The following is a 14,856-nucleotide window of genomic DNA, read 5'->3' as shown; positions in this document are numbered from 1 at the left end:
AAAAGCTTGTGTCTCCCCTGGCTGTAGTGGATGGGTGGGAACGTCAGCTGCAGGCTTGCCTCTGCTTAAATATAGCTGAAATGTACCAGCAACACGCCTGGAAACGAGGGAGTTAACGTACCTGCAATACCCTTTGTATTTTTTTTGTTTTAAGGTGAGGTTTCTAAAGAGGGGATAGTGGATCATGGGTGGTTTATGGTGCTGGCTCTCCACCTTGTTGCGAGCTGCTAAACTGCAGACAAAAATAATGATCTCTGGGCCATTTAAAGCCTCCTCCGAGAGCAGCTGGGTGTTGAGGGAGGGGAATTAATCATACACCTCCCAGCTGGGTGTGGGAATGGCAAAAAAGGGAGAAGGAATCTTCCAAACAGCTGGCTGTATTATTTGCTGCCATAGGCATGCTCCATAGACCTAGCCCTACTCAGTCACTTTGCCCTTGGCCTGTTCTGTTTACCCCCTTGCTTCATGAGCAACAATGAGAAATTAACACGTTTGTCCTGGAACTCGGGTAGGTAAGTGGTGAAGGGAAAGGTGGGGAAAAGGACAAGCTCCAGGGTCTACTTAGCCTAAGAGCAGTCAACAGGAAAACTCTCCCCAACTTGACAGATGACCAACAGTTACATCACCCTGTGCAATGTTTGCCTTTGGCCTAGTTGTAGCACTTGGGGCCCCAGTCAGAGACCACCCCCTTTGAAGTCAAGTGTTTACAGGACTCAGCCCCTGGTAACACCTGGGTGGCTGTGTGGTAGCTTTTAAATGAACAGCATCATTGCAAGGAGTCAGACTCCACAGGAAAAACCAGTGGCTGATGGAAGTGGATTAAACCTCCAAAACTGCCACGTTTACATCGAATGGTCCCAGTGCTAAAACACACCCACCCTTCCCTTCATGAGGGTGTTTGCCTCTGCACCTGCTAATTAAACCCATTTTACAGAGGGATCTAATGAATATGCCAAAGTCCCAGTGAGCCAGGAACAGATATCAGAGGCCCTGCTCCCTTTTCCTGGACCACAGCAAGTCAGTCAACATAACTACCAGGCTTTGCCAGGAGTAAGACACATGACTAGTGGCTAGTGCTAATGGGGGGGGTACTAGATACCACAAGACCTCTTCCTAAGCTAGTACTCTGGTTTCTGGCACCAGGAAACATCATTTGCTCCCCCTTCCTCCCATACAGAGAAATTCCCCCCCCAGCCTACCTTCCTTTTTCTGCGTCCTGGGCAGCAGCCCATCAAAGATGAGTGACTAGAGCCAGAGACTGCACAAATGGCTTCTCCAAGTGCCACCCGCACTGCTTTCAACAGCCCCAGGGAAAAGCGAAGTGAAAGTGAAGTCACAAACCTGTAGTCACCTGGGCGTGTGCATATAGAGATATATATTAATATATTTATGATCGTTAGGGGCAGGTGGGGTGTTCGTTTAAATGTCCACATCAAAATACAACATGTGCAGCAAATTCCAGACAAACGTTTTATACCTGCTGTTGATATTTACTAGATAACATTCCGATATTTGTTTTAAAAAAATTCCATGGCTTTACGTTCCACATGATTGGAGGGAGGAAGAACAAAAACAAACTGCAAAGAGGAAGGGAAGCTGGGGCAGCTTTGGTTAGTTCTGTACTGCGCAGAGTTTTGGTCAGGGCTATCGGCTTTGGAGTAGACAGGCTGCAGTTGATCCGGGTAGAAGCCACCATCATGGGCAGTCAATGCTGCGGCTGCCCCTGCCGAGTGCAATCACGGGGTAGTTAATACTGCGGTTGCCCAGGGAGAGAATACTGACAAGCAGAGTGGAGAGAGGCTTTGATCCTCTAGCAGTCTGACCCCCCAGGGGATGCTAAGCACCACAGGTCCCCTTGCAATCAACAGGAGTTTCAGCACCTCCAGGGATCAGGCCAAGGAAGCGGCTCCATCCTAATATAACCCCTATGCTGTGATCTGACCGGTGATTAGTCTATGGCACAATGAGAGCTTGGTTTATTCTGCTACTTGCTGCTCCACGTGCACCGGAAGCAGCCCGTAGCTTGGGAGAAATAGCTCTCCTGGGTGCTGTCCACCAGGCATCTCAAAATTGCCTTTCAGGAGCTGCTTCAAAGCACAGCTGCAGCACTGCAGTTCAGACAGGGCAGTGGTTAGGCTAGATTTTGAACTAGTTCAATAAACAGGCTTTGGGATCCAGTATGGACATGGGCTACTGAGCACAGGCAGCTGATGAGTAGGAGCTTCGGCTTTGGAAATCAGCTGTGTGTGTAAAAGCATTTGAGGAGGGATGCTCACTTTCATGCTTAAAATAACAGAGAAAGATGTTTAAGTTACTATGGAGAAATTTCTGCCCTGGGGGAGAAAATGAAAGCAAAATGGAAGCAAAGTGTAAGGACTTGGCCCTGACATCAGGACATCCAGGAGTGGTAATCCAAATTAACTAAAGGTGCAAGTTAAAAGTAGATTAGTTAAACTGCATAAAACTCCTGTGTGGGCACTCCGATTCAGAATTAAGGTGGCCTTACTTCACTTCAGTTTAATTCACGTTTGAATTAAGCTACACCAAATTAACGCCACTTTAGTTCAGAATGAGAGCGTCCACACCAGGGTGTAATGGGATTAACTACTCCACTTTACTTTCCTGAGTATGCTTGTGCAAACAAGCCTCAGAAATCCAGATTCAGTGGAATGTTTTAAATGCAAACTAGTTATATTTTGGTGGGGGACAGGGCTTTCCAGCTACATATCACACACTGCCCCCTACATCTCATTATTCCACAGCCCTTTCCGACTGATCTGCTCAGAGGGGACAGGGCTGGGGAACTGGAGCCTTGGGGGATTTTCAAAGGTCAAAATGACAGTGATGTGCCTAATTCTCATTGGCACTTGTGGAAAATCTCACTCTTGCTTGCTTAGAAATGTGCTTCAGTGAACCACCCGTAATTGGAAACCTAAATCAACAGTGTCCTCCTAACCCCACTCCTGAATCTGGTACCGCACCCATATCTTCTTGTTGTAGCAGCCTTCCTGGAACAAGGGGATATGGGCAGGGTGGCTCTATGAATAGAAGCTGCCCCTGATTAGGCTTCCACCTGCCTCCTGGACAGAGACGAGCCCTGACAGGGATTCTCAGGAGGTCAGTTTCAAGTCATCTGACGTGGTGGGGAGGAACAGAGGGGTCATGCACGGGGTGATGACGTAGGTGGACCCCAGCTGCTGTGATCAACTTACAGATTTGGAGACCTCTGCCCTGGGGCTAGCGGGAGCATGGGCACTTCGTAGCCGCATGAGAACTAGTTTGTTTTTGTTTCTTTACAAAAATAAAAGAATCATTTGAAAAAAGAATTCAAGGTGAAGGTAAAAATAAAGATCTCGGACGAACACCCACTCTCCTGAACGGGTGTACAACCTGCATAGAGAACACCTTGTCTCCAGATTGGGAGGAGGGGGGAGAAAAGGGGACCCAGAGAATGTGCTTTTTAAAAGAAAAAAAAGTAGGGGGCGGGGGAAGAAATCCAGAAGTTCAAAGAGTCCAACTCTGCAAAGCTAGAAATGGAGTCACATCAGCCACTGGGTATGGAGATGCTCCTGAACCTCCCACTTTCCTGCACACTGCCCCCAAGCTGCCTCAAGGGCAGCAGGAGTCTCTTCCGAGCCATCAGTCCCTCTCAGCATTTCCTCTTGAGGAGCTCCTGCAGATAGCGGCAAACTTCTACAGCCGAATCCCAGGGAACCACACTGGCCTGGAAGGCTCTGGGTTGCTTTTTCTCCATCTCCTGGGTCATCTGGTGCATGGGGTAGCCCTTCCGCGGGAAAGCAATATCTGTCGAAGTCAAAGCCATGGAAGGGCAGAAGTCATTGGCCCCGTCCCCGACGTAGAAAATGCTCTCAAATTCGGCTCCCTCCTGGGCCCGCTCCATCAGGTACTCAGTGAGGATTTTGCGCTTACACATGTTTGCGGGGCACTGGGGACACTTGTGAGTGTGATAGGGCCCCAAGGTGAGGTAGCCCCTCTTGTCAAACCCAGAGGGGTTGCTAAAGATTTTGCGGAAGAGGGAGTAGACACCGGCGGCTCTCAAAGTGCACTCGATGCCAAACATGTTGGCGTCGGAGAGGAGGATGATCTCAAACTGGTCTTGGTTCTTGGAGAGGAACTGGAAGAGCTCTGGCATCCCAGGAGACAGCGGGATGTTCTCATAGACCGTTTTGTAGTTCAGCATCTTGACCCCTTGGTCTCCCAGGTACTCGAAGACGCGCTGCATGTACTCGTTGTAGAAGCCATCCCGGAAGGTCTGGCGGATGTGCTCTGGAAGCGCCTGGCCCGGAGCGGCCCTGATGACGGAGTCATCGCTGTTCTCATTGATGATGGTCTCATCAAAGTCAAAGGCTAGGAGGTATTTTGGAGGCTTGGGGGCAGCCATGCTGACGCCCTGTGAGTTGAACCAATGAGACATGTCAGTTACTCAAGACAGGGGAGAACTCTTTACCCCAGACACCCTGGTGTTGTTAACGGAATCAATCTGACATGGGTTGAGAGCGATCAACGTAACGCTATTTAGGGAAAACAGGGCCGTCTCTCCCTCTCTCCGTGTATTTTTCTATCCTAGCTGAGGACCTAATCTGTTCCTTGAATATCCTAACCCTGACCTGAAGAGGCTTACGCACCCTGTAAAGAGATCATTTTGTCACTCTTAATCCTGGACTTCCCTGCCCTCAAGACGTGCCGAGCTGCGTACTGGACTCCCTCTCACAAGAGGGTCTAGTTAACCCTAGGGTGGCACTTTGACTCCACAAACCTGCAGCTGCGTCATCTGTGTGTATCTGCCTCTCAATAAGTCCCAGTCACTGTGCTGGGTTTACATGCAGAACAGTACGTGGGGAGGTTGCCCCTTAGAGCTGCCAGATTTGCAGACTCACCCTGGCCTCCGAAAGCCAAGCTAGACTCTTGGGCATCGTCCTGCCACCGAGAGGTTCTGCAGGTCGAATTCTGCTCCCACGTGCAACTTTCATCACCTTCAAGTTCTGGGTCTGATTCACCCCCCAAGTCATTCCATTGACACCAGAGATGGGCAGTGGCCCTCATGTCTTCAGTTATCCAGGTGCAGCCCCCAGTGCCTCAAAAGAAGAGGGGCCCAAGCATAAGGGAGCACAGTGTCCAGCCCTGCCATTTGAATGTAGCGAACAGAATTTTGCTGTGGCACATGAGACAGGACAGGACAGAATGCAGCTCAGTGACCCAGAGCCACATTTTCTCTGCAGGGCTAAGTTTAGGTACTGAAGTGGCAGAACTGCGCTTGCTTGGAACCCCTTGACTTAAAACGGGACTCTGCAGGGGTGTGAGACACTGACCATGTGGAGAGAGACAGGCAGGCAGGCTCGGGGCCTTATTTCTGTCACCAGAAGCCAGCAGCTGTGACTCTGAATATGCACAGGGTGAGTCGATCAGCTGAGCCAGCTTTGCAGCCACTTTTCAGGGCAGGATTGCGCACCAGTGACGGGGCACCTTTATTAAAACAGCTGCTTCATAAGCCGGAGAGGGAGGAGGAGACAGCCCTGTGCAAAGAGATCAAAACGTTGGAGAATTGCACTAACCTTAAAAAGGCATCGCAGCCCAACACCCTCAAAGCACCCGTTCATTTTAAGGACATCACTCGCCAAACACCGCTTTTCCTGCTGCTACAGTTTAAGGCTCCCTTTGTGCTGGTCACATCACTGCAAACCACAAGAGTAATTTGGTTAACAACCACTTTGTAGGCCCCCTTGCACTTCAGGGTACTGTGTCAAAAGTCACAACAGATTGCTCCAGTTCCAAAGGAAATAATCTCCCCTCCCTGTCCCGGATGGAACATGCTGGCCTCCAGCACCAAGAACTATAACAGTTATTGTGCAGGGGAAGGGCTGAGTGGGCAGGGAGAGATTGTTTAACGCAGCCGATCCCTCTTAACCCCTTCAGATGCTAAGGGCTTGTCTACACTGCCTGGCATAGGTACTCCAGAATAGCTTTCCCAGGTGGAAACTCTTCCCAAATAAAAGTGACTTTATTCTGTAATAATTACTGTGCTCACAAGAACAACAAGTATCAGGGGGGTAGCCGTGTTAGTCTGTATCCACAAAAACAACTAGAAATTACTGTGCTCACAAGAGAAAGTCACTTTTATTCTGGAAGAGTGCGTCCACATGAGCTATTCCAGGATAGCTATTGGAGAACAGTTATTCTGGAAGAGCTACGCTGGTCCATTTCCCCATGTAGACAAGCCCCTTAAGCAAAGTGAAAACCTAGGGGAGCATAAAATGCACTGGGCTGTGCACTTACTCTTCCTGGGTTCTGCTGACCCCTTGTGGCCGGCAACTGTAAAAACTGGGCTCTATAAACAGTCAAACCTGCTGGTAATTTTCTGCTGTGCTGAGCACCTGCAGCTCCTATTGGAGTCTAAAGTATAAATGGGTGCTCAGTGCTCCTGGGAAATCAGACAGCTGTTAGCCAAGGGACCGTTCTGAGGGAAGTGGGCATTTGTTGCTCAGGAATTCTGATTTGATGGGGAGTGAGACTTCAATCAAAGTTTCGTCGGCATCCTGATTCAACTTTTTTTTTTTTTTTGGTGGCCTCAAAATCATTTCTTTTAAGTCTGTTTTGTTCTAAATCCAGTTTCAGAGACGATTTTGGCCAGAAATTGTACTAGAAGGAGTTTTTGCCCTGAACCCTTGTGTTGAACTAATTGCTGCTATAGAACAAACAACACAAGTTATTTGAACACGTGAAGGTATTTTTAAGCGTAAAGGGACATGGACAACTAAAGTTAGGCTCTAAATTGAAAAGTTGTTAAAATGAGCTTTCCTTGAATCTAGAAACCAAAGTCGTCTTGTCACTTTTCAATGGCTATCTTTTTAAAACATGGCAAGCATTCCTGCACCCAAATATTGCTGCACTAAGAACTTGAAAATGAAACTGACTATAAGCAAAAGTGAAACTGACCTCGTTGACTTTCATTGTCCAAGTGTAGAGAAATGCAAAAAGTAAACAGTACAAACATGAAAAAAGTCATTTGGATTTTTAGAAATTCTTTTCTTCTTAACAATGATTTAATACTAGTGGGTAGCAGTATGAGGAAGGTAGCAGTATGAGGTGAGGAAATGTTTGTTTACATCTGATTAAGTGGACAATGTCCCTTTAAAATAGCTTCTATGCATGTTCAGCAGTTATAGGCTATGCTATTTTATACCAACTTTCCATTCACAAAATTCTAATCAGTGTGAGTCTCTGGAGAGCCAGGGCCAAGAATTTAATGGTGGGGAAATAAATTTCAGTCTAAGCCCAAAGAAGGTGTTAAGATATCAGCGTGAAAGCGGCAATGAAAATGTGTTGGAAGGGACGTTAATATGTCTCCATAGAAAAGAGTTACTAGTTAAGCTACGCCTCAGGGAAAATGGGTCAATCCACACAGATGTGGGAAGCAAACCAGTGTTTTGAAAAGCTCTGCAGGGGCCCAATATTTCTGTGTTTACTCACATGGGCAAGGGCTGACAGATCAGACCCTCGGATTCTTTAAGCTAAGCATGTCAGTTTACACACGGACATTTAAAGTCAAGAAAAATAAATTACAGTAAATAAGCAGGGTTTTTTTTAAGTCACACTTTGGTGCCTTTCACCGGAAGATCTCAAACACCATGCACACGGTTGCCTCCTTTGAGTTAAGTGTTGTTACACAGCAGAAAAATCCTGGTTCAGCAATAAGTGAAAACAATTGAGTCAGTTAATTTCTATTCTTCATCCCATCCATGAACAATAGTTCTGAGGTCTGCAACAGTGTGAGCCAAGGAGATCACACATCGTGATTGTCTGCTTGTCCACAGAGGAGTTCTTGGAAAGGTGGTTGCTTCTCAGGAGATAAAATTTTCCTCTTGGACTTCCAACTTTATCTTCCCCTTAAATGTGTTATTTTCTGTGGAACAACTTTTGAAATTTGTGGCCACCATGGGGAGAATTCTAGCTACTTCTGATGAAGGCTGCACCATCCAAACATATGTAACAATACACATATCAACCTCATGTCCATGAAAGTAAAACAGTGCGCTGGGGTCAATAAATGTTGATACTCACTGCAGTGTCACCCCTCCCCCATTTTTACATATGGGCAAGTGAATCATGGACACATTTAGGCTGAAGTTTTCAAAGTGCCTAAAGGAGTCAAGTGTCCAAATTCCATTGCATTTCAATGAGATTGGGTGCCTAAGAGAGGCAAGCATCTTTGAAAATCCCAGTCTAAATGACTTGACCAGGGCCATATAGGGAGTTGGTGGCAGACCCAAGAACAAATCTCCTGCAGAAGTCCTGGCTCCGGGTTCTCCTCTGTAACCACTAGCCCACACTCCCTCACCCCACAGCTTCATCAGAGAAGCTAGACTAAGAATACATATTCCTAGCAGGATGTGTCAAGGTGCAGGGTTAGGATCACGTGGGAATAGAACAGACAACATGGGGCCGGGGAAAGCGATAGCGGCACCTACAAATGCTGTAGAAAATGGTGAAGACAGGTCATACCTGTGCAGTTAACTTGGACATTTGGTGCCATACCATCGTTTTTGTAAACAGCAACGCATTAAATTTCCCCTCCAAGCACTAGCAAGGAGACGTCTCTCAGAAATCCCCTGTACTGTGATTAACAGAACCCAGTGTGGGTCTTTTTGGGTGAGGAGAGGGAAGGCAAAGGAACACAGTCTAATCTCTTAAAATTAGCAGCAGTGTGGCCTAATGGATAGGAACACTGGACTGAAACCTGGGTTCTATTCTTGGCTTAGCCACTGGCCTACAGGATGATATTGAGCCTCAGTTTCCCCATCTGATGATACTTCTCCTCTTCTGTAAAATCTTCCAATTAAAAGTGCTAATTTTTATTATTAACCCAGAGGTTGTGAACATCTTGCCATTCTCATATTGCTAAATGGACTAGGTCCTGGCTAGCGTGAGAGGGAGGGGAATGGTACGGAACAGGGGTTCATGTTATGGAAGGTTTGAGAACCACTGACTCAGCCAGTTTAGCAATGAATTAAGATCACGTCTGGTAAAATCCATGTCAAAAGTTGGCTCAGTCTGTGAGCAGGAGGGGAGACCAGAGAAGAGAAAAACACTGTTTAACAGGAGTCTCTCTTCTCTCTGTCCTGAATTACCCCATCTAGTAAAGCAATGAGCATGTGTAATGTCCGGTGGGTGAATCAGCAATGCCACATGTACAAAGCATGCATACATGGACACGAGCCATTGGTTTTGGATTTGCTAGGGGTTAACCACAGCGAGAGAGAGAGCGCGAGCGAGCTGTCCACAACCATCATCTTCCCTCACAACAGACTCAGGGCTTGAACCAAGGGTTAGTCTTCCTCCTTGCGCCCCACCCCTACCTTTTTGAAGCCAGATGTTGGTTTGGCTGGAATCAAACAGGCCCACGTAGCACCAGCTGCTGGCACTTATTGGTCACACACAATAATACTGTGGTCAGTGTTAAAACAGAAGGGAAATGAGGGCCTATGAACTCACAGTCAGCACACTACTTAGTTTTTTAGGCTGGCATTTCATAAGAACCCTGCTATGCACTGGTACTGCAACTTTTAATCAAAAGGCTCTCAAGTGGTTATTACCCCTGTAAGGAAATTGACGCAGAGAGAGATGAAGTGACTTGCCTTAGGACACACAAAAGTCAGTGGCAAAGCTGGGGATCGACTCCAGGTTTCCGGACTCCCTGATCCTGTACACTAGCCATTATACCACATTGTCCCCCATTTTGCTGGTCAACACCCCAACAACAGCCTTGAAGGCAGGCTGGATTGCTGTTAAAGAACTTGTGGGTTTTCAAAACTTTTAACAACTGTTGTCAGCTTTCCCTCAAGAACTTTCTGCTTCGTGGCTGGGCCAAGCATGGAACCTTGGGTAACACTCACCAGAACTATTTATATATTGCAATGACTCACCTAAGGGCTGCTTCCTGGGTGGGTGTTCTTCTACCTTCTGTAAAAAAAAGTAGTCCCTCCAAAATAAAATAAAAGTGGCCGTACTTCCTAACATTATTCAAAGCCTGAATGTTGAAACAGAAAATAGAACAGAAGTTTGCTTATTAATTGCGTGAAATACTGTTTTTTGGAAAAGGTTTAAAACAAAATTAAATTTGGGGCAAGGCTCACGGTGCAAAGTGGGGCAGCCATGGAAGGAAGGGTCAGGAGGAATCTGTCTCATGGAGAGGAACTGGTCATTGGGGGAGGGGGCAGATGGAGCTTCTCCCCATGGTCCCTCACCTTTTTTCACCCTGGAGTAAAGAGAGGAACATACAGTACCTCCAAGCCTTCCTACAGGATCCTCCTGCATTCACTGGGGGGAAGAAAGGGCCAGCAATACTCCTCCCCTTGACTATCTCAATTACAGTGCATTCTGGGGAAACCTTGTGCCCTCCTGTCATTCTTGTTAACCGAGGGCCTAATCCTGTAAAGGGGTAGACATGTGAACCCTGGGAGTTGTAGGAGCAGTCCCTCACCCTCGTAAGCCTTTACAGGATCAGGCCCATAACTAATAAAAATCACATGAAGTCGAGCCTGCATAGGATTTACGCATGTGCCTACGACTTTGTGGGATGAGCCATTTATTTCCAGAATCTAGAATCGCTGAACTTTGGAATCATCTCAGGCCATATAAATTTCCCAAGGAAGAAATAAATTAAATAAATAAAATAAATAAATAAATACACAGACCATTAAATGTTAAGTGCAATTGTTTTCCGGGACTCAGTCACACTGTCCCTGTGCTATCTATTCTCAACTCGCTTTGGTCACATCATGTAAAAAAAAGATTCTAAGACTAAACAAAACTCTGTTTCTCCTGAATGCTTGAAACAATGGGGGAGCTTTCGGGTCCTAAAGGGCCACAGGATCCAGGGGCGGATCCTGTGGTCCCTTGGGATCTGAAAGCTTTCCCATTGGCACCAATAGGAATTTTTTGGCTGCCCCAGGAATTCAGGGATGAGGCTCTTGCCTAGTAAACTTGCTCTCAACTCTTGCTCTTTCTCTGCCCAGCTTGGGTGTGGCCCAGCTCCAGACAGGGATGAAATTAGAGAGACAAGGTGGGGGAGGTAATGTTTTATTGGACCAACGTCTGTTGTTGAGAAAGACAAGGTTTGGAGCTTACACAGAGCTCTTCTTCAGATCTGGGAAGAAATGTTATTTGAGTACCTTCAGAATTCAGGAAGGAGTGGGATGGGGGCAAGGGAGGTTAAAAATTCCCTTCTGCTATCCCTGTGTGTCTCAGGAGCTCTCTTGAGAAGATGGTTTAACACATTTTCTCTTCCTAGTTTTGACAGTATTACCCTTACAAAAGTACTGTTCTGTAGTTCTAGGGTCATATTTTAAAAAGGTATTTAGATGCCCAACTCCCACTGAAATCAATCATCGTTCCAAACTAGTCATCAATCTGTCCTCAAACCTACTTCCTCAGGTATCCCCCACAAAATCAAAATCGAGATAGAGAGAAGCAGAAGACTACTTATTGTTGCCCCGAATGCAGGCAACTGAAAAACCATACGTCCTCCTCAGCCCGTTGTCAATTACACTAATATTTTTACATGCTAGAGGACTCCAAAGGTGACTGGAGAGCCTGTGTGCCTCACTGGATACTGTTGCTTTTCAATTTATGGGTGACAAGCACAGAGGCTTAGGAACAAGATTTTCAAAAATAGGAGCCTAGAATTAGGTACCTAACAATGGAATTAGGGTTGGATTTTCAAAGGTGCCTATGTGACTTTGGAGTACAAATCGCACTGAAAGTCAACACATGTGCCTTGTGCTCTTACGATGTCTCAGTGCTTTTGCAAATCCTACCCACAGAAGGGTAAGGAACTAGTCTGATTTTGAAAATTGCCAACACCCACCAGCTTAACTTCATCAGAGGCTGTTGGGTGTTCAGCACTTTTGGACATCGGGGTAACATTTTCAAAAGCATCTAAGTAAGCCAACATCAGTGGGTCTTGGGTGCTTTTGAAAATTTTACCTTAGCCCGCTTATTTAGGAGCCTACATGAAGAATTAGGAGCCTAAGGTTTTAGGCTTCAGACCAAATGATTATAGTTTGTTTTACTTTGGCTCTTTAAGAAACTGAACACCATGACCCAAGCTATCTGGGAACGGAATTCCCACCCGCCCAGATGAACAACAAAAAACTCACACAAAAACCAAAAATTCAACCCCCCAGATCTGGATAGTTTGTGACACTACCAGAGGGTTAAACAGATTTGTGGAAAGCTCTAGGTCAATGCATTATCAGGGTTACATTTTTAAGACGCCCCACAGAAAATTGACCACCAAAATATTACATTAAGCTCAGTGGCTTTTGCAACAAACATTGAGGCTTCGTGCTTGATTTAGTAATAGATCTAAAAGTGCCTATTTCTCCAGTTTTGGTGTCATGTGCTAGATGCCTCACAGGGAAATGGAGGCATATGTCAAGTTGGCTCAATTTTGAGTGGTATGTTGCTTGCCCTTCAGAGGCAGCACTATCTGTAAAGCTACTTTAAAACATGGTCTTTCCAGTTTGTAATAATGTAGCAAAGTTATTGCCTTACTTTTTAATTTTGACATTGTGAGTTTTCTTTTGGTGCTTCATTTTTAGGGGAGGGATTTTAATTTACAGAGGATTCAGTTTAGTAGGGAGCTTTCACTGTTGCGTTCACTGTTGATCTCTCTTTTAAATATTCAGTACAGTTCAAACTATCTATTCCACACGCAAACAAAATCAGGCCAGATGGCAGCTGGTTTGTGGGAGTCCCACAGAAATGCCTGACCCAGAAAAACCTGGAGAAGAACAAACAAGAGGGAGGGGGAAGGGAAGCAGGGAGTTAAATAAATAAAACTTTGCTATACAAAGTCTGTATTTGTATTATATACTCCATAAACCTGTGGGACACCCTGCTAGGGAAAGAGGATCGCCTAGGAGCTATATTTAAGGAGTCTAGAATAGAGTATTTTTGGACACATCTCAGTCCAATGCTGTTCCTGTCCTCTCCCTACCCCAGGCTGAGGGATGAATAGGCGTAGTTTGGCGGTACAGTGTTACTCACCTGAGGCACAGGGCAATGGGAAGAGGCAAAGAAAGCAAAGAAGAACAGGATCAGGAGTCAGAAAGGGTATTCTGGAGTGCATGTGTGTGCAGGGGAGGGTAATGGGGTAGAATGGGACTTTGGAGCAGTGAGTGTAAAGATAAAAGGTACCCGGAAAGGAGCAGGAATGGGATATTAGGGACATCAGAGAAGTCCAGACCAGGGCTGAGCCAGAGAGGTCAGAACCCTGTACACATGGATTGGGTGCAATGAATGCAGCATTTGCAGCCCCTCCCCACAGAAAGTACTAGGGTCCTTCCTGGACTGGGACCTAGTTCATCAGCGTATTGACACCTGCTAAACGCTTTTCTCCAATACCAACTACTGGATCATTGTTCCTGGACCCCCACCCTCCATCCTGGTATTGGTCCAACTCACAACCTATTGCTCCTAGGCACCAAGACCCCTTCTGGTACCAGTGCCAACTCCTGGTCCATGCTTCCAGGATCCCTCCCCCCATCTCCACCCTCAAAAAAACCCCCCAAAACTTCTGGTTTCAGAGTAGCAGCTGTATTACTCTGTATCCGCAAAAAGAAAAGGAGGACTTGTAGCACCTTAGAGACTAACAAATTTATTTGAACATAAGCTTTTGTGAGCTACAGCTCACTTCATCGGCTGTAGCTCACGAAAGCTTATGCTCAGATAAATCTGTTAGTCTCTAAGGTGCCAAAAAAACTTCTGTTACCAGTGCTACCTCCAGGCCCTCTGCTTCTGGGTACGCCGCACCCCTCCGATACATGACTGGTACCAGTACCACCTCCTGGCCCACTGCCCCCTCAACATCTATGGTACCAGTCCCAGCTCTTGGTCCATTTTGCCCCCGCACACACACACCCTTCTGAGCACCCACTGTTTCATTAATGCCTCTTGGCCCACTGTGTCCTTTAGTACAAATATCCCCTCCTTGGCCCATTTTTCATGGTCCCTGTGGAACCCATGACACGGACACCAGCACCGTCCCGCCCCAGCTCTTTGCCCTCGGCCGTTTCTGACCTCCCTGGCACTGCCACCAGCTGCCGGGATGCAGACTCACGTGCGATCCACTGGGGCTCCTTCCCTGAACGGACGTCTCCGGGATCCCCGGCGCCGGCCCGGTTCGACCCCGTTCTGGGGCGGCAGAGGGAGGCTGCAGCTGTTCACGGCAAAATGTTCTTCCCTTCTCCCCGCCCCGCTCGGGAGCCTTGCTCCGGTTCGGGTGGCTCAATGGGAAACCCAGCGCCTGGCCTCCCGCTGGGACAGGGCGGGTTCGTCCTCGCCCGGGGGCGGCTCGGCCCGGTCTCCCACCCCGACCCGGACCTCCGGGCTCCCGCCGCCCCGCGAGCCTCGGCCCCTTTAAAGGGAGGGAAACTGAGCCCGGCGCGGCTCCAGGGGACAGCCGCAGTCCCCGCACGTCACAAACGGGCCAGCCAATGGCAGCCGCGCCGGCGCAGATCAAAGGGGAAGGGGAGACCGCCGCAGAGCAAGAGCATCCAAGCCCCCCCCGCCCCCCCCAGAGGCCGGGTCTCTGCAGCTCAGGCCCCCTCTGCACCAGCCACCCCGCTGCCCCGGCGCAGGGATGCCAGCGAGCCCCGCAACCGGGCTGCCACTCACGCACGCGAACACGGGTGGGCCACGCTGAAGGGGGGCGGGGCCCCCCCCCAAATGCCTGCCCGCCTGCGAAGGGGCCGGGAGCCTTAACAAAAGGCAGCTAAACGACCGGAGCGTTTTGCACGGGGTTCTACATGGTCCCCCACCTGGCTTCATTCGTTC

General features: G+C 47.7%; 1 protein-coding gene across 3 annotated transcripts; it reads right to left on the bottom strand.

Annotated features, from left to right (window-relative positions):
* Positions 1-1,374: 1,374 nt before the first annotated feature.
* On the bottom strand, positions 1,375-14,430 carry PHOSPHO1 (phosphoethanolamine/phosphocholine phosphatase 1). 3 transcript variants are annotated; one of them, XM_074940467.1, is made up of 4 exons: positions 14,141-14,430; positions 9,942-10,045; positions 5,574-5,693; positions 1,375-4,411 (listed from the first exon to the last, which is right to left on the bottom strand). In XM_074940467.1, the coding sequence occupies exons 3-4, from the start codon at positions 5,616-5,618 to the stop codon at positions 3,650-3,652; spliced, it is 807 nt and encodes a 268-aa protein (XP_074796568.1). In that variant the 5' UTR covers positions 5,619-5,693; positions 9,942-10,045; positions 14,141-14,430; the 3' UTR covers positions 1,375-3,649. The 3 variants fall into 3 exon arrangements, with proteins under 3 accessions (XP_074796568.1, XP_074796567.1, XP_074796569.1); XM_074940466.1 differs by lacking the exon at positions 9,942-10,045 and having other exon boundaries at positions 14,141-14,429; XM_074940468.1 differs by lacking the exons at positions 9,942-10,045; positions 14,141-14,430 and adding an exon at positions 14,101-14,119.
* Positions 14,431-14,856: the final 426 nt, after the last annotated feature.

This window comes from Natator depressus, chromosome 27 (assembly GCF_965152275.1).
Source record: "Natator depressus isolate rNatDep1 chromosome 27, rNatDep2.hap1, whole genome shotgun sequence".
Taxonomy (NCBI): domain Eukaryota; kingdom Metazoa; phylum Chordata; order Testudines; family Cheloniidae; genus Natator; species Natator depressus.
The sequence above is the reverse complement of the archived record's forward strand: the minus strand, read 5'-3'. Positions and strand labels throughout refer to the sequence as shown.